Raw genomic sequence first — 20,025 nt, 5'->3', positions numbered from 1 at the left:
CACACAAACCAATCCTGCAGCCTTGAAGCAATCTGAAACCCCCCCCCCAAGGATTTAACAGGTTGGCTATGTCACTGCTTAACTGCAGTTCACTGTGATAAACATGGAGCGGATCATTTTCTGTGGTCATATGTAATGGAGTTAGGTGTGCTTACAAAAGAGATATAGACCTTTTATAGATCATATATAATAGAGTTTTTCCAAATGTACTCAAGAAACAGGATTGTTTCTTTAGATGCTTGAGGAAAAGGTTGGTATTTGACTTGTAAAGAATATATAGTACTTTACAGCCACATATATATTAGAACATCCTCGTCAGTGTGCTCAAGGGAGGCTATTTAATAACACTCTTCACCAATAAAAGGAAGCCATGTAATTAAAATTGCCACCAATATGTACTGAATTGTTGAGTGACTGTAAATATATCAACAAATTCTCATTACAACAGGGTCATTCATTTCTTGTTTGTGCGACAGCAACATGGGCACAGATGACAGATGGGCCTGTGGACAGAAACGATTGTACAAACACGGAGAAAGACAGTAAGCTAGGCAGGATGACAGACAGGCAAACACACAGGTACAATAAAAGACAGTATGCTGTGGGGAATACAGAAATAAAGCAGGAAGACAAGCCACCATGCTGAGAGACGGCTGAACTGCAGACAGAGATCATAGCAGAGCGAGTGAGAGTGAAAAAAGTGGAAGCCAAAGGACAAGAAGGAGGAGGCCATGTCATGAGGAAGAGTGGGTGAGCAAGAGGCTGAAAGACTGAAACAGAGTTCAGGCAATTGGATGAGGAAGCGGTGGTGGTGAGCACATGGGTGTGGTTGGTTAGCAGTTACGCCATCAGCCTCTCAGAAGTGACATACAGAGGAAAGCATTGTGGATGATGAGACTGTGGATAGATCTCTGGACTCGGGCACCTCACAGGATGGATACTAAGGTAAGCATAATAGCCTGGATGGATGGACTAAATATCAGAGGGCTGAGGGGTGTTTTGGTGAAGCAGACTGAAAGAGAATTGATGGAGGATGACAGACAAACGGATGAACAGACAGACGGAGAGTGAGTGAGAGTGCTGGATGTGACAAACGGGCAGGCAGGTCGGGCCAGGGGAAGGGAAAGACGCCTGTACAGCCCAGAGGAAACAGGCCTCATCTTGACATATGCTCTGGAGTGAAATGAAGATTGGCATGACCTGCTAATCTGAGCTGTCACAGCTCATGACGGCCGTGGACGCTCACCTGTCACACTGTTCCGAAGCCCTGAGGACGAGCTGCCACCAGGATAGGTCAAAGATCGAGATTCATTTTGTGCTGGGGGCGGATTCGAACCGAGCCACTGGCCTACACTTCCATCTGTCACTACCTGCCTCTGCTGTACTGCTGTTCTCTGCATTGCTGTAAAATCACACAATACCGGACATGTTTTTGCCTACTTCTTTTCTATCGTGTTTTGTTTCAAGCTAGGGGCAATATGTTGTGAGGGGGAGGCAAGAGCATGTTTTTCCACTGATTCAAAAATGCTGCTCACCAGTACAGGCTTCCCATTATGTTAAAAAAGAGTTGTTTTGACACATCCTCCAATGCCATTTTTTAATTGGTGACAGTGGCAAACTTTAAAAAATGTGATAAAGTTTGATCAGTAGTGCCACAAAGTTGAACACGTGTGGGAGGATTGCATATAGTACACAATGTGCGGCCTCGATCACTCATTTTTGACAAATGAAAAAAAAAAAGAAGCTGTGTGTATCTTTGACATTCAAAGTAAGAAGCTGTTTTCTGTCACGCTGCGTGAGGAGTGGGGTAATGTGGCATGTTTCTGTAGGAGGAAGCAGCCATGAGGTACGAAACCTCAATGAACGAAACTTCCTGTCTGTTGGATTTGAGCTGCACATAATGTTCCACAGTGAATGCTCTCTTGCTTCAATCATCTAAGCACATCCTCTGATTTACCATTTAGAGTATGTCCGCCAAGTTCTCATGCCCTGGTTAAACAATTGTAACATTATAACGTGTCTTTCGGTGTGCTAATGAGACATTTTGTCTGGATGTTGTGTATCTGCTCTGCAACAGATGCACGAGAGTGTCTGCATTTATATTCTCTGTCTTCATTCATGGAGTCACCTGTAATATCTGAGGGGCTCTGGATTACTTTGCAGATCTTACATAAAGTGGTTGAGGTCATTTCAATCTTATAACCATTGTTAAAACTGCACAGTTGAAATACAATTTAAGGCACACAGCCTGGTTTACACTTTTGCGTCATTGTGTCACCTCCTCTTCCCATATTGTGTTTTTTCTTTCAGATTCATTTGGTTTCCTTGACCTGTTTCCTGCTTGTCATGTTAAAAGGTGAGTGCAAAAAACTCCCCCCGTGGCACTGAACCAGCTCACTGAGAACTCACATGTAAATTGAATTTAAAGTGAGTCGATGTCACTTTTGCTGAACAGCTTTGGACACAAATAACAGGATGCTAAAATGTAAATGCTGAAATGTAACTTTATAGTTGTACAGTTAGCAAACAGTCAGAAAGCCTGCAAATTGACTCACTAATGTCAGTTACACCCCAATATCTAAGTTTGCTAACATTATCCACCATAAGCTACTGGTCATACCGGACCAAGTAAGACTGTAGCAGCAAAACCCCAGAGTGTATTGAATTGTGCGAAGGTGTGTTTTATTGCTTATGAGTTCAACATATCGCTTGTAAGAGAAAGAATGTATTATTTCTTTTTTCAAAACTATTGGCTCGGGAATCAGCAACTTAAAGGGGTACACCAGCGATTTAGTACATCACCTCCATAAAACTGGGGGACAGATTAAAAAAGAATGGTCAAAATTGATTCAGCAGAGGCCAGGATATTTGATTTTTAGACTCCAGTAGGTCCAGTAGGACCTATACATTATACCAATGTTTTCACAGGCTGAGTAGTACTCCTTGTTATGGGTAAACTGATACTAGGATCAGATCCTTGGTCCCCTTTAAATGCTGAAGAATTTACATAAAGGCTTGCCGCAAATATTTAAGACTAAGATATTAATTTGTATGATAATGTATCAACTTCTAATAACACATTATGATGTGGGTCCTTTGGTCAACACACACACAAAGGAAAAGTTGTAACATGTCTCAATTAGCAGCCACATATCTCTGAAGACTGAAGGTCCAGCTTTATCTTCCAGATAAGGGATAATCACACTAATATGATTGTAATACAAAAGGTTTACTACAAACAAAATTAGGTTTTTCATTCACACACAATTTATTTGACACCTCAAAAATGAGTGTCACCTATAAATCATTGCACCCTAGGTCAAGTCCCCTCATATGGGTTCATTAAAGTAGTGGGGCTCACAGCACTAGCCCAAGAAAGTAGAGGTTTTGTAGAGCTCCAGCACTAATTGGAAGGTGCTGAGTGAGTAAACAGACAACGGCCTCACTGTGCTGCTGTCGCACACAACAATCCAGCTCTGTTGTAGCCAGAGGTTTTGTAAGAGCTAGTTCTTTGTAACAACGCCGCACTGCCCCACTCACAAGACTATTACTGTGACATACTCTCAATGCATCTGCAGGCCTCTCTCCCCTGCATGGCCAGACACATTCTCAAGTCTGCCCTCTGCCAGGAATACATCACAGCATTGTTTGAGAGAATCACTGGGATAAACAACGCTGTTCTTTGTTCTTCCTGTAAAGTGTCCTGTCTCGAGGCCTCGCTATGAGGCTTCGTTTGACTTGTGTTTTTGGTGATTAAAATGTCTTTTCTTTCCCCCCGCAGTGTCAAGGGCTCAGGCTCCCGCCACCACAGATCAAATGGAGTCCGTGAGCAGCAATATGGCAAACTCAACAACAATGCCCACTTCTCTGACTCCCACAGGTACGGTACTCGTGGCTATTCTGAGAAATACCACTTTGCAGCGTTTTCAATCTCCAGGCTATTTAGTTTTTTACAGCAGTTATGTTCTATCTATCTATCTATCTATCTATCTATCTATCTATTTGCTTTCTTGGTGTAACAGGAAGAAGAGTGGGAGGCAGAGTCACCAGAGATGCTGAATCCTCCCTGGAAACCTCCCCTGCTGAACAAACTACAAGCCAGCACATTAGCACCATCAAGCCAGTCAATATCAACGCCACCACATCAAAAATGAAGACTTCAACAGGTAGTCTGGTGTGACATTAGTGATGTATGTAACACCCAGAATTTCAGTTTAACTTGATGTGATCTGTATGTTTCTGTCCCCGTAGCTCCCAATGAGGAAACAACAAAACCACAAACAAAGCTCACATCCTCTCCGGGTAACAGTCTCCACCCTCTCCCTCCCACGTTTGAACACCCAGTTGGTGGAGCCAAGTTTGGCTGGTAGATAGACCATGAGCACTCCAGTGAGCCACAACATCCCCTCAAACCAATAGCAAAGGCTTACAGATAACGTTCTCATCAAGAATGCAGAAAGCTTTAAAACTAATTATGAGGTAATTAGAAAGTGTTAAACTCCCTGCTCTTGTTGAGGTATACAGAAGAGTGTTCCTGCTGCATTTTACAGGACCAGGGAAAGAGAACAGTGAGAGCTACAGAGAGAGCGCTGATATGCTTTACAGTAAATAAAAGTTTCAGCCTAAATTTCCTCTGAGAGTCATCCCACTGAAATGTTCAGAAATTCAATTAAAAACAGAGTTAAACACAGGAATGCACCTGGAATTTTTCAAAGTAATTATGTATAGACTCGTATGGCAAAGACAAGGAGTCAATATGTCCCAGAAAATAAAATATGTTCCAATATATGAAATGCTTTTGCATTATAAACAGGTGTTATACATATTAGACTTCATGAATATTAAATTCAGAGGGTAAAAGGGATCCAGAAAAAAAATCAAGGAAAGTAATGTTTTTACTGTCTATTTTTTCTGCATCCACAGTGACATTCTCCCCATCCAGAACTGAGAAAACTACCAAAAACGGGACCCATCAAGCTGTTGCCTGGGGTAACAAAAGATTTTACTACTCCATAGTTACCTTAAATGCCACAGGCGTTGCAGTTTTATTGTTATCTCATGGCAGACTGACAGTATCACAATTCCCCGTCTTCCAAACAAAACCCACGGCGGACTGGTAGAATAGAGCACCTCACTTCCTCTCTTGCCAACAGATTAATGCTTGATTGTACCTTATGCAAGACAAGATAAGATATTTGTGTCCTCATGCTGTGCTGACTTACCATAGATGGGTTTTTTTAATACACCATCAACGGCATGTCAGTGGGGCCAGTAGATCTGTCATGCTATCTCTGACTGTTGTTCCCCGGTGATCCTCTCTCTTTCTTCTTCCTGTAGAGGCTTCCTGTGTTGAAAAGTCAAACTTAATGCAACACTTCCCTTTCTACTTTTACTTCTTATAGATCCGAAGTGGGAGAAAGATTTCACCTATGGTAAGAAGCTACATTTGACTGTGGTTTTTCTGTTATTACCTGCTATGGTTTGGAGTGTTTGATTTGTGTTTTATATGTCCAGATTATGAGTCCCTGCGCCATGCTGGACTGTCCATTGCAGCAGTACTTTTCATCCTGGGCATCATGGTCATTAGCTGTAAGTATGACTCTGAAAGACTTTACTTTTTACTATAGTAATTATATTCAACTGTCCATCTCACTCTAACTGTAGGTGGCAGAGTCTGTCACCTGCCCAAGTGTCACAAGAGGTCAACTAAGTGAGTACTTGCAGCTTTTTATTTCATTAATTCTAGTGAATGTTCACATTTAGTTGGTGCATGATTAGTACAACTGCTGAATAATTAAAGACAATGAAAGCTGACAGACAAAAGTGACAAAATTACAGTCCATGTGCATGAAAGGCAGCCATGCTTATATTATGCTGCAGTTGAATGAGTTAAGTCATTTATATCACAGGCTACTGGATGATGTATGGCAAACAATCAGTCACTTCAGACATATAATAGCTCAACAGAATGCTGACTAAAATTTCTGTGATGATTAATAGATCAAAAACATTATGATTAAGCTATTTGTTGGGTGAAACCAACAGACCAAATGTACCAACTGCAAACCGCCTTCCTTATTTTCTTTATTGAGGTATATTTGTGTGTGATATAAATATAAATAGTGTTTGGTTCTTTAAAGGTTCTGTGTGCTTATTTTCCAGGTCATATCGAGTGGTCCAGGGATAAGGAGAGGAGTGTACACTGATAAAAAAGTACAGAGCTGCAAGAAACCAACTAGTCCATCCAGAGAAAAACACTCAGCCAACACCTAGCAGCGTGTGTGTGCATGTGGACTGACTGACTGTATGCTGCTTAGTAACAGTGTCAAAACAAGAACCGTGCTGGCAAGTGAAAAAAGTGGAACCATCACCTGCTTAATCTTTGTCAAATGTTATTTCTATACAAAACTGCGCTTAAAAAAAGTAAAGTGTGTATCTTGGCAAATAATAAAGAGATGATTCATATTTCAATCAGGCAGGCTTGTTTCTAATGACCTTTGTATCTTATAACTGAACACACTGCCACTGCTTCACAGCCAGGATTATTATTGAAGGTTATGAAGAACAACCCCATAGCATCTCATATTTGACAATCTTGCACAACACTTATGTTCTGCCAGGATCTAAAAACGAAGCTGGGTCACTCCCTCCACGCTCTTTACACTTTCAATCTCAACAAAAACGTGATGTTTAGTAAGGGGTGTCTAAGCCTCTTAGTGGCTCTATGCTTGTAAGTGTGTAAAGCCCTAGATTAAACATGATCCAGTGTCGCATTATCTTTGCATCCATATGGCATCAAAATGACACAGACAACAAATTGGGAAACCAAGCAGATTTTATAACAGATTTAATGTCAAAATCAACACAATCAAGAGTTCAGCATACCTACATAATATACAGTTGTATTCACTGTTCTAATTGCTATCAGAACAACATCAAGGAGACAGCAGCTGTGCTGACGGAATCAAATATTAAATCACAGACCGTGATTGTTTTCTTGTGAGATGTAAGGTCATGTATTATATACTTAAATAATTATATGATAATAAAAAAAACCCCACTGTGAATGTCTTGCACAAATAATACATACAGTATGGGTTAATCTGGATACACAAGTATTTAACCAAATTTAAAATTTGTGCTGCAATATGACACTAAAATACAAATATTTTACATGAAATAATTTCTGCCAAATAACTGACTCCCAACCACTTTTTATTTATTTTTTATTTTAAAACACACAATTTATAAATGAACAGTGGCGAGAAGACATCACCCCTTAAATTCAAAAAGTATACAAAAAGATCTTATAGCTAAATACAATATTTTCTCCATCAAGAGACACAAAAAAAATGCATAGCATAAATTTGTAAATACATATATTATATATTAAAAACGGGAATAATTGCGTATGGTCAGACAATGCTTTTAGTACAGTGGCCCTGAGAGCTCAATGCACTGAAATTTAAAAAAAACACATGCCAATGGAGAAAACATTTTCAATTTGACATCATATGTGTAACCTTTATGGGACAAAATGCTGCAAAATGAGAAAATGCACCAATTCTTTCTAGATGCTGCGCATGTGATTTCAAATTGATGAAGATGTTTTCTTCATTGTATTGTGTTTTGCAGTGCATTGAGCTCTTAAAGCCACCACAGAAAAAGAATCAGCCAGTTTAAAAAAGCATCACCTTTTCCACATACATCACGTTGAGAAAGAAACAAAAGTTCAACAGCTACATTGGTTACATTTACATCAGTGCTGTCACAGCAGAGAGGCTTTACAGGAGGGAATAATAGAATAGAGTTTGGTCTCATGCGTGGAGCAGACAGGACCCAAATACTGTATTTCTCTTTGGATTTTTGCACAAGTCTGTTTGCTTTTTACATTTTAGAAAAAGCATTCAAAGAGAATACTCAGCTGCTCAGATGCTGTTGCATCGTGGTTTGTTTGTCCAACAGCAATAGTGAATATGAGTAAATATGAATAGGTACTACAAAGACATAAAAAAGTGAAATGTTTTGTACTGCAAATTTTGTCCAATTGTCCTCCCTTTGAAATGCTGACATATTGAAGGCTTATTGGGCAATGCTACGCTTTTGAGAAACAACACATACTGTACACACAGTGCTCAAATATGAACAGTAAAACAAATGCACAAACAATAATCACATCTGCCAATGTGTTTGTGTTAAATAAACTGGGATGCATCGTTTTTAAGGCGACACTTCAGCACAGACCTATAGCCACTGCACAGCCTGATCAAGAGGTGACTGCACAATTGATTTTGCTCTCAAATCTGGCTGGATTGGCGCCAAGCCCTGCCCCCAGTGACGAGATTAGCTGCAAGATTTAGTGGAAGAGCAAAGTGAGATCCTGCTTTGACAAATCCAGTGTTTAACCCCATGTAGCCAGTCCCATTGTTGCTGACTCTATTATAAGTGCTCCTCACAAATGAAATACTGTCATGTCGAACAGGAGCATGTCCCCTTCCCCTTTAACCTTTGCCACAGAAAGTTCCCTTTTCTTGGAACAAATAGAGCGACCACTGCCTTGGGTTCCTGGATGGAAATCTTTCTTTCTCAGGGCATGATTGATTTCCATTTAAATGAAAACAGAGAAGCCATCATGCGCCGTATGAATGAAACAAAAGCATTGTTGGTATTTTCCCCAATCATCCCCAACACTTTATTTGATTGGTGAGATTTTACCCCTCCCTCACACCCAGCTTCTCTCTACCAGTGTGTGAGGCATTAATCTAACTCTCAACAGCATTCAGAGAGCTATTTACAATCTGCAAGACTAAAGTGAAAACCTTTCAAATGAAAAAGAGAGGGGGGAAAGAAAACATCATCATTCACAGCGGTCAATTAATTTGCTGCCTTGCAAGAAGATGTTAACACTGGCTATTTCCACTTGCTTCTTTTTTTACTGAGGTTGAGAAGAGGGGGAACAGGTTTTTATCTTCCTATTGCACCGCCTCCTGTCATTACTAATGGGCCAGGGACAGAAGATGTCAGACAAGCGAATAGGAGAATGAAGTGAGCGCTGGGCTGGCTTAGTGCGGATTAGCATGGTTTGTCTCATTCATCGACCATTTCAAAACAGACAGGTCTGTTCCACATGCACCGAATCAAACGCAAATACAGTTTCACTGCATAGCTGGTGGGAATAATTTCTTGTTTCAGGTAGTAAAAAAAGGGGGAGCTCTGGCTGTGCTAAATTATCCCTTTTAACAAAAGAAGCTTTAAGCCATATTCACTGGCTTTGATTTGGATTCCTCAAATAGAATCCAATTAGAAGGTTTGAATGTGTTCCAAATGTCCCAGGCTAAACTGTGTGTATGTGGAGTAGAAACGGCTGAGACAAAGACAAAAGTATAAAACGGTAAAAAAAAAACACATATTGCATATGTATTGATAAGAGTTTGTGTAGGAGCGAGCAATGAACTGAAAGGTGAAGCAGGCTGTTGTGCAAAGAAGTGTAACTGTCCTGAGTCAAAGAGTAGGAGATGACAAATTCCGGTTCATTGCTTCTCCCTTGTCTGCATGTTTTAGGACTGCTACTCCACCAGGAACTAGACGGCTCCTTTCTGGTCCTGCTCTGCAGGCACAGAGTAGATCCTGCAGAGAGAGGGAGGACAGGCCACAGGAAGGGTATACGGAGGAGGGGAGAAAGCAAAAGTATGTCATCTTTAAGATATTTTTAGGTTCTTTTTCAGTTTGTTAGCAGAAAGACACAAGAAACATCCCTGTGTGTCGGAATTCAGGAAACAGCATGTCTGCCTCATGCTGCAGGGCTCTGACAGGTGCACGGTGACTGCATCACCTCAAAACACGGCTCATCCCCAGGTGGGACTTAGAAACCTGGCAAGGCACTGTTGATCCAACAAGCCAGAGGTTGCTGTGTGATTAAGCCTCTTTTCAGCAGAGCGATCAGTCAGCACCAAACACTGCCAGAGCTGACTGCAGCCCCAGGAGGCAGCCAGTAATCCTGCAGAGGAATTTAACCCTTGCAGATTGTCTTGGGTGTCTGCTCCACAATGGCAGTCCTCCTGCTGCTTGGAGATCTCTGGAGACTAATTTGAACTCCATAACCCCTCTGATACAACCTGCAGGTCATGTATTACTGCACCCCGGAACAAAAGAAACCTGATTACTCTGCAGAAAGCCTTCCTAGAGCTAACTGCGGTTAAATAAGCAAAGTGTGGAAGGGAGGCCAAAAGCAAAAAGAGAGCGTCTCTGTATAACTGGTTTAGGCTGTTCTGCTGTCTGATTCCTGACGGCAGATTGTTGTCATGATGCCAGGATCATGTGTGCAGGATTGTTTTATTTCTGAGAGGAGTTGTCTACTCAGGCCTCAGTTCATGAGGTAAGCTTTGGAACAGGTTAGGTCCTGTCCCATTCGGTCATACAGACCCAGTGGCACTGTCTTAAGGCTATTGTTTGGTGGCTAAGATGGAAAGGGTTAGATGTGGGGAGTGTTCAGTGGTGGCGGTAGAGGGCCTCAGGCTGTGATACTAATTGCTGTACAAGTCCAGACAGGCTCAGATGGGTGGATGCTGGTTGTGTTTTGCCACCTGAGTGTTTTTCTCTGGTGCTGACGAGTTGGATGAAGTAGGGCAAATTGGCAAAGGCTGCAAAAAGGCTGTTACCCACCAGACTGGTTCTGTCACCTGCAGGCTGACTTTGCGTCAAGTGGAACATGCATTTCTCAGCAAGACACTTTTACAGTATGTACACAGTATGAGGCCGTAAGAAGAAAATAAATGTTCCTCATGTGGAGCATGAAAATTAGGCACATAGGAAATAAGACAGTATACTTCAAATTCAACTGGAACCCACCAAAAATATATAAATAAATTAAAAAAATTAAATATCAACTTTGAAAATGAAGAATTGTGACCTTACCCTTGCTGTCGATGCATGTGGCGTCTTACTAACATTATGGCTGCAAGAAAAAAAAATGGAAAAAGGTCATGGCTTCACAAGAGAAAAGTTCATATTTGCTTAGGCATTAACAGCTTTACAAGGCACACAGGGACTACAGTGATTCTGGCCAAACACTGAAAGGCTTTACAGCACTACATTATGTCTCAGTTAAACACAGAATACTTACTGAATATCGTTGCAACTGAAAGAGTCAGCACGGTCACAGCTACAACAATGACAATCAGGGTGAACTGATCTAAAAGGGAAAACGTAAAAAGGTCGACTAAACAAGCAGTTTAGTTGATAACTGTGCATGATATTATGAATCCTTCACATTTGATATATATTTTAACATTTTAATACATTTACTGTATATTGCTAATTATAATTAAAATACTTCTCTTACCCGTTGTTTCTTCTACTCCTGTGTTTTTACCAACAACTAAGCCAGGAGACTGTTTGCGGGGAACATCTGTAGTCACTACAAGTTGTAGATAGAACAAGAGAACAGTTAACATGTGTTATACTGATTTCAGGTGTATTGTATATGTCAACCCACCACATTTGTTTTTTTTGCAGTACTTCTGCAGACCAAAAGTCTGATCAAGATTTTTGAATGGTTATTGCTCTTCATGCCTAAACAAATGTTTGAGGGTTTCAATCAAGGATTGAAGTCATTAAAGGAATCGTTCTACAGTTCTAATAGTTCTTCTTGCCTTCTAGCTCATTAAGTAACACGCTCATTTGTTTAATCTGTACAAAAAACAGTTAGCCTGGCCAACAATAGTCCAGTACAAAACCCCCTGTAAAAACACAACTTGTGTTTTTTACACTTTGTTTTTTGTACAGATTAAACAAACAATAAGTGAGCTTTAGCGGAGCTTGTAGGTGGATGTTGTTACCTTGAGACAGAGTCCCTGTTTGTAATTAGTTCCAGTTCCAGGTAGTTGTTTTAACTTGTGTGTTGCTTGAGTTATTTAATTGTACTTGAGGAAAATTAATGTATATGTAATTAAATATATGTGCATAAGCTTGTGTCTACAGAGAGTGAGAGGGTTGAGGGTTGTAATTCTCTCAAATGTCCATCAAAGTGAAGATGAGGAGTGACGGAGAGAGGCGTGGACAGAGAATGGGAATGCCAATGTTGATTAGCTAACCAGCACGATGGCGGAGATGTCGACATGTTCATTGGCCTTTCGGCAGAATCCACAGCCCCTCCAGGGAGCTAACTGATTCCATTCAGGGCTTAATGGTTGGGAGGAGGGAAAACCAACAGGGGCCACAGCCCTTCACACATCTTACTGGACTACAGCACCCTACACACAATGCTGACTTACTGGCAATAATTACAGAGGCCATAACCTTCACATACTCTCCTGTGGATGGCTGCCATTACAGTGTTTGTGGGTGTGATGCAGAAGAAACTAGAACATTCAACTGCCCTCCAATCCACTCTCGGGAACTGAGGTAATAAACTCACCATTTTTGTATAAATCCTCATCATCATCATCATCCAGACCTGTGAAATAAGGAGAAATCAGATGCTTGTGCAGTACAGAAATGCATGCTTCTCAGTGTGATCAATTTCAAATAATAACCGTGTGAGAGTTCTTCTATTGTATAATAGTCAGGATATAGACAACACCTTTAATCTTTTAGCAACACTATTGATTGAGGGCTTTATGAAGTCAGTTTAGGACCAAAAGGTCTGAGAGCAAAAAAATGAAAACATGAATCAATATTATACACCAAAAACTAAAACCATCTAAGTTGTAGGCAATAACAAAACTTCAAAAAAGAAACCACACCCATAAACAAGTGACCAAAACTGTGTGTAAATAATGAAACTCTAAGTAAGGAAGGGAAACCATTAAGTAAGAAATGTAAAGGTTTCAAGTGAGAGTCATCACACAAAATCATGCAGCTCTGTTGTGCACTTGTGTGAAGAGGAGAAATGTGGAGAATCAAACACAGAGGAAAGGTGTTTGTTTTGCTTGTCTGGCAAGCTGCATTATGAATCTACATCATGCTATTCTATTTGAGATGAAAGTCATGTGTCTAATGTGACCTCTTGACATCTGTTAATTACGTCATACATGGCCTAAAGGACTCACTAAGCTTCCCTGAAGTCAAAACAAGGACCAAGAAACATGTAGAAACAAGCACAGAAATTACAATGGGATAATTCCTTTCAAAACAAATTAACAAAAAAAATTATTTTGGTTGTTGCGAATGGGTGTGATCTCTCAGTAATTACTAATCCTTAAATACTTACTTAAATTACAGTAATTTATGTCTGTCTCTAAATTGTCTTCGAGCAAGAAGCAGTTACCCTTCACTTGTTGATAACCCTGGATAGCTTCATGACAGCTGATTGAAAGGCTTCATAAAGTGCTCCAGTTTTTCTCTTTATTTTACAGATAAAGATAAAGCATTATATACCTCCATCAGCTGATCCTTCGTTCTCTTCTGAAACGGCTGCAAAAATAAGGTACAGAGTTAGTTACATTCACAACACTCACGACACAGTTTTTAAAGGTTAATATTCATCATAATTCTGCTCCAGAATACTGCTACATTCAGAGGATGCTTACATGGACTGTACAGCACAAAAAGTGGGCTACAATAGGTTTAATTGTATACGTGTATTACGTAAATTACACAGAAAAAACAAGTCTATCAGCTGTTCTTATTTGGTATCTTCTAAACAAAGAAAGTACAGCATTGAGAATGTTGTTGCTAATTTCATGTACATTATTTCTTTAATGTTATTCTTATACGTGCGAACACTTGAAGCATCTTCTCTTTTAGGTGGTTGTATGATTAAAAAAGTGGGTGCATACATTAATGTGCATAGACAGTCCACATACGTGGGTAGGTGAGGAGAACATGCCAGCGCAGGGATACATAGACCCTGATTAGATGTTTATCACCTGAAAGCATCACAGAGATGAGAACATACCAGTAGCAGCTGGCAGCAGCAGCAGCAGACACAGGAACAGCAATCGCATCATCTTCAAATGCTGCGGGGGGGAAGAAAAGTTAAAAATATCTGCTATTAATATTCAGTCATTGATGTGTATGAAATCTTGGTGTTTTGGTTTAGAGATAGAGTGTGATGGAAAGCAGCACCGCTGTCTATTATTGGGGCTTGTCTGGTGCTTTGAGTTTCAGGATCACATACAGCTAGTCAGTGGAAAACTCCAAATACCAAGCCAACAAGTCCTTATACTGCTTTCACTGGTTTAAAAGTATGCATGCAAATCTAGATTGCAATCTGAGGTGGGTGGTGGCAAACGGGTCAGTGAATGGCTACTTTATTTCCCATAGTGCTCAGAAATACTGTTTTGTGAATTCTGTCACAGTCAGCTGGTAACAAGTGTCTATTCAACAGTTTCCCCTCCCTATGCAAAGCCAGGTGTCAAGCGACAAAAAAGCGTCAGATGACTTCCACTGGCAAAACAAACAAAAGGAATCAAATAAGAAAATAGTTTCGTTTATTGAATCCTGCAAGCAATATTTTTGTCATACTAATCGGCAAAGAAAGCACGATTTCACTTGAACATATACTGTCAACCTTATGTTATCCCAGAAACCAAACGATGCACTTACAATGGCTGTGATATCCTTTTTTTGTGTGTTGTTGTTCTGAAGGAGAAATCTCACAACTTCCTCATGGCACAAGGCCCAAACCCCCCCCCCCCCATCACCACCACATAGATGTGAAACGCAGATGTTCTTATCCCGCCAAACAAAGCCCCAGCTGTATCCAACACAATATGAATGGTGATATTTTTAAATGGGAAACATGAGAGTGACCTCTCTTCCAGTCGAGGTCTCGGATGAAGCCTCACTGGTCAGATTTAGCCATTGGGGTTGGCATGGGATCAGGAACCAATAGTCACTCATGCAATGCTTGATACTGTACACAGAGGGAACGCTCCCATTGACCTTTGAGCCAAATGTTATAGTGTATGTGCCTCTTCATTGTTAGCCATGCCCATTGTGTCCTTGTTTCCTCCATAGTTAATGACTGTGGAAAGAACTAAGGTGACCTGCATTGTTAAGGTGCAGATTATCAAATAGGCAGGCAGCGAACCTTTAAACACCCACCTCACACCCCCACACAGCAGTTACAGACTTACTGTTTCCTACTTATTGCTACAATTTAAGGAAGTGGATTAAGCTCACAGTATGTCGACTAGCTTCCAATTACCATATTTGGTGAATGGAAGTGAAAAAGAAAGGAGCCGTGGGTAACAAAAATGGAGACAGGAGACTAGTCAACATCAGTTCTTCTTTCAGTGAGATTTTTGACAGGACGAGCTAGGCATCAGGAATCTGGCCACAGACTGATCTCATGTAATCTCATCTATAAATGCTGCCGTGGTAGTTGATGTCTTGAAACGTTCATGTGAGACAAATGTCCACCCTGTAGGGCCTCACGTGAACAGAGTACAGCCCAGTCCACAACAAGATTATCTTCATGCTAAATTAGCAGAACAGCATTAGGAACTATTTTGGTTGACTATACTGGAAAAAAAAGATGTTAATCACACAACTGAGGCTGATTGGAGAGGGAGTGTTGTGGGCTGTTCAGGCCTCTTGAATAGCTGCAGTAAATCTCCGAACGCAAACAACCTAAGAAGCTGCAAATAAAATCCCCTTCTGTATCCAATTTGCTTTTCAGAGTTGCTTTGGGTGAAATAATAAGCTGATCCAATTTGGAAATATTTATCAATCCAGTCCACTGCCTCTGTATCAAAATGGCTCCTGACGCCTGTATTATTTTTCAAATTGGGTAATATATTCTTGTACATTTGAATGCCGATTGAATTTGCTCTTTAATACCAGACCCAATTTGCAACATCTAATAACCAGCGGCTTGCTTATAAAATAGACATGCCAGCTGCCTTCTGGCTAGAGATGCAAAGATCATAGAAGGTAGAGAGGTAAATGTGGAAATCTACAAATCATAAAACTGGAGTGCAGTGCTCCAAGAGAGGCATATACTGTACTGATGCTGGAGGGTGAATGTGTTTTGTTTTTGCTCCATTTTCCCCAATGCAGTTTTCCACCGACAGGATTAACCCTGAACCTCATACCTGTCTGTCCAGGCCAGCCCTCAGTACACCTAAATCTTATTTACCAGGATTCATTTTGAATGATGAACACTTTCCACTCCTTCAAACCCACCCAGTACAACCTATATCAACAAAATACACACACTAACAGAGGTTTACTGCATGTACATAAACAGAACTACACGCAGAGACACAGATTATCTCTTTCTTATCTGCTCGCACCGATAACAGCCCTCCGCTCAACCATTGTGCATCGCTGACACGACTTTGACATCAGCGATAGAGATCACTAACGTGCAGAGATATTAGAATTACTGTGGCCTAGAGAGTTCATGGGCAAACAAACACAAGACAGAAAAATTGAGAGAAAGAACAGAGAAGATAGCAAAGAAAAACTTTGATTACTGCGAAGACGTTTCAAAGCTAAAACAGAATTACTCCAAAAAACGAATGAGCCCAACAACAAGGAAAAAGAGTGAGAGAGAAAGGGAAAAAGCTCCCAGATCATTTGTTATTCATTGCCATTCAATTTTATAAAAGTGGTAGCTGACTCTGGTTCAGTGAGGACAGAAAATATTTTTATTGAAATGTTTACTCAACTCTGCCATCTCTACAGGAACTGTTTATCTAAGTAAGGTTGATGCAAGTTTCTTTTTTTCCCCTTTAACATAACATACTCAGCTATGCCACTGGACTGCAAGCAAAGTAACAAGGAAACTAATGATGAAATAAAAAATAAAGCAAAAAACTCACAATACCTCAGTTGGTGCCACGCAAACCAGTGAGCGATCCGCCATCGATAAACAATGAGCCTGACAACTGAGCAGTTATTTCCACTGCAAATGGTTTATGGATGACTTGTTGAGCATCAGGCCAATAAGGCCAACAGTAAAACAACTAAGAGGATATGAGAGTGTGTGTGAATATGACAGCTGTCTTGGAGACACATCCTGTATATGTCTCTCTTGCTCTCTCTCTCTCTCTCTATAATTGTGTGTGTACACAGTTATAAAACCTGTGAATACACACACACACACACACACACACAAATGTCCAGATATGATTCTGGTTGCACCAAAATGACGACATTTTCAACCTCTACCGTGACCAAAACAGCAACAAACAGATTCAGGGCATACAGGATTCCAGGCACGTACACCTCAGGTTTACTTTTTATCAGATGGAGACAAAGCTGTTGTTCTTTGTTTTGTTAACAACACTATCACATGACCTATCCCAGTCACATTGGGGGTTTTCACAGTCCAATCTGTCTGAAATGCAGCCTCATCACCCCTCCAAGAAACAGGCAACACAAACTATGTTTAAAAAAAACAAACTATAAAAAGACAAGATGTAAAAGGGTTCAACAAAGATGTGGTACCCCTGCTTTACCTCTGACTCCCCCTGGGCAAGATTAACAACAGCAGAATAAACACTTCATTTGTTTGCAGACTAATATTTAAGTCAAAACGGGCAGTCATGAGCACACATGGCATGACTATTTTATACACACACACAGGAGGTGAAATAAGGGGTGCTGCAGTGCACCAAGCCAGTTTTGTTTCAATTTACACCCTCACCTTCTGTAACCTGTTTCCTTAAGGAAGAAGTCTGCTTTTTTTTTTTTTTGAATGGATGAAATCAAGTTATTGTCACATTGACTTACTGTGTAACAAGCAGAACTGCTGTTGTTTAGAGCCGAAATCTCTCTCCATGAGTTACACTCTGAGAATGATACCGGTAATAAACAACTCACATGAACTTGGGTGAACTTGAGCCAGAAAAGCTGAGAAAATAAAATATGAAGGAAAAAGTAAGAGAAAAGTTGCACTGCAGGATACACGCTGATGCTCATTAGCATACAAAAAGAAATGTCCATATGGGCTGTGTATTATTACACTACAGCCAATACTGATAACATTTAAAATCACCAACAACCTACCAATACAGGAGGAAGACAGCTCTATTGCAAAATGTGTACTCCGTTCTTGGAAATTAATGTTTTAAAATCATATTCTTGTGTGTCTCTGTCTCTTCGTCTCTGCCCAGAAACTTGACTCACTCACCGCAGCTGTAACGTTACGCCAAGTAGAGGAGCCGCAGCGCCAGCCGACGTGTTAACAGGAAAATCTGTCTGCTGCTGTGTGTGGGCCAAATTCAGAGCAACTTTATTCTCACCTACAAGGGGATTCACAGCCACCTCATTTTGCACTGAACTGCCCCTTGCTTCTCAGTCGAGCTTTTAACTGCGGAAAATACCTCCGTGGGTCTTTTCAGAAATGCTGTCTTGACAGTTTCCTGAGAATGACGAAGTTATAATACTGTTTAGATGAGAGGGCATGAGTAACTCTTATGCAAAGCAGTGGTAAATGCGGAAAATTGTGTCATCATTGGTGACTTTTTTATTTTTTTTATTTTTATTTTTTAATAGTTGCAAAAAAAGGTACTTGGCCATTTTAATAACACATTTCAAGGCCAGTGTCGCTGGAAGTTATGTAGGTAATGATAATGCAGACCACCTGGCAGCTGCAGCCTAATAAATCGACAAATGATGACGTCCACAGTTCTGATTGACAGACTCGTGCCTTATCAAGCACAGGTGTGGTAATTGGCTGTCTTCACCACATTTCCCTTGTTTCTGGCAGTGTGTTGCTATAGCTCGTCGCTGAGTTTCGATGTTTGGTGTTTTCCCAGGCATGCAAATAGCCTAAAAATATCAGTTGAAGGGAAAACCTAATCAATATAGTTGTTCCAGTTCTTCTTGTTTTGGTGCAGTAATGCAGTTTGCACTGCTGCTCCAGGTGTGCCTCTTGGGACTTGGTAAGTGGTATGGTTTATAGACTAATTGTTTGTAGGTGTTGGGCTGTAATTAAACTAGATTGAGAGGTTATGTGCACAATATATAACTATACCAGTTTTTCAGCATGTTAGTCCTTTCTTCACTCTGCTATGTCCATTTTTACATCCACCCCCACTTTCAATATTTGCAGCATGCTTGCATTAGCATTAGTCCTCTTTCACCTGCAACACTCAAGTCTCAACAGTTCTTCTGTCTACCTTGAGAAGTTCTATTTGTCTAGTTTTGAGTGATGAATGGGGTGTGGCCATGTCCCAGCCCATGGAACAACAAAACACACTAATCTGCACTGTTAAAGGGAATTATGGTCAGTAATTGGTGACTTCTCTGGGATGTGATTTCAGAAGGCGTAAAAAAAATTTTAAAGTTAAATGACTATGAGGTGGAAGAAGTGCTCAGATCTTTTACTTAAGTGAAAGTAGCAATACCACAGTTAAAAATGACTGTTTATAAGTAAAGGTCCTGCATTTAAAATTAGTGAAAGTACAAAAGTATAGGCATCAAAAGTGAACTTGTAAAAGTACTCATTATGCAGAATGGTCCATTTCAGAATAATGTAATATTATCAGATTATAATTATTAATGCATTATGTGTAAGCATCTCTTAACGCTGCAGCTGGCAAAGGTGGGGCTGATAACTGGTTATCTTACAGTAATCTATAATAATGCATCTTAATTTATTAGTTGACTATGTGGTATTTGTTATCTGAATATGCAAAGTAACTAAAGTTATCAAATAAATTGAATGGAGTATAAAGTACAATATTTCCTTCTGAATTGTAGTGGAGTATAAAGTAGCATAAAATGGAAAAACCTCAATTGTATTTAAGTGTAGTACTTGAGTAAATGTACTTAGTTACATTCCACAACTGTAAACCATAAAATATAAGCTTGTACTAAAATATAATCATCATGTAGGAAATAATACAGTAGTTTTGTGCAAGTATCCATTAGAATATACTCATTTAGAAAATTGTCTGAAAGGTGGACTTACATTTAAATGAGCTGTTTTTTAGAGTTGTTTCGATACACTGCTGGTATGTTGTTGCTCCCACGCCAAGATCCTTGTTATCATGGAAACTGCCAGAGTGAGGGTGCACGTTTAACACAGGTGTACTCGTCAGGAACTAGGAACTATGTCCTTCATTG

At 40.2% G+C, this 20,025-nt stretch overlaps 2 protein-coding genes across 4 annotated transcripts; one reads left to right on the top strand and one right to left on the bottom strand.

Annotated features, from left to right (window-relative positions):
• The first annotated feature begins 868 nt into the window (after positions 1-868).
• fxyd5 (FXYD domain containing ion transport regulator 5) lies at positions 869-6,471 on the top strand. Of its 2 annotated transcripts, XM_070912441.1 has the most exons (10): positions 869-945; positions 2,311-2,356; positions 3,782-3,880; positions 4,023-4,166; positions 4,252-4,302; positions 4,924-4,989; positions 5,403-5,432; positions 5,515-5,589; positions 5,665-5,710; positions 6,163-6,471. In XM_070912441.1, the coding sequence occupies exons 1-10, from the start codon at positions 889-891 to the stop codon at positions 6,185-6,187; spliced, it is 639 nt and encodes a 212-aa protein (XP_070768542.1). In that variant the 5' UTR covers positions 869-888; the 3' UTR covers positions 6,188-6,471. The 2 variants fall into 2 exon arrangements, with proteins under 2 accessions (XP_070768542.1, XP_070768543.1); XM_070912442.1 differs by lacking the exon at positions 5,665-5,710.
• A 364-nt stretch (positions 6,472-6,835) lies between these two features.
• LOC139290757 (uncharacterized) lies at positions 6,836-19,944 on the bottom strand. Of its 2 annotated transcripts, none has more exons than XM_070912614.1 (8): positions 19,871-19,944; positions 13,898-13,958; positions 13,378-13,413; positions 12,416-12,454; positions 11,342-11,416; positions 11,123-11,191; positions 10,915-10,954; positions 6,836-9,627 (listed from the first exon to the last, which is right to left on the bottom strand). In XM_070912614.1, exons 2-8 carry the CDS (start codon positions 13,947-13,949, stop codon positions 9,582-9,584), a joined length of 357 nt encoding a protein of 118 aa, XP_070768715.1. In that variant the 5' UTR covers positions 13,950-13,958; positions 19,871-19,944; the 3' UTR covers positions 6,836-9,581. The 2 variants fall into 2 exon arrangements, with proteins under 2 accessions (XP_070768715.1, XP_070768714.1); XM_070912613.1 differs by lacking the exon at positions 19,871-19,944 and adding an exon at positions 16,778-16,862.
• Between the last annotated feature and the right edge of the window lie 81 nt (positions 19,945-20,025).

This window comes from Enoplosus armatus, chromosome 9 (genome assembly GCF_043641665.1).
Source record: "Enoplosus armatus isolate fEnoArm2 chromosome 9, fEnoArm2.hap1, whole genome shotgun sequence".
In the NCBI taxonomy this organism is placed as follows: Eukaryota; Metazoa; Chordata; class Actinopteri; order Centrarchiformes; family Enoplosidae; genus Enoplosus; species Enoplosus armatus.
The sequence above is the reverse complement of the archived record's forward strand: the minus strand, read 5'-3'. Positions and strand labels throughout refer to the sequence as shown.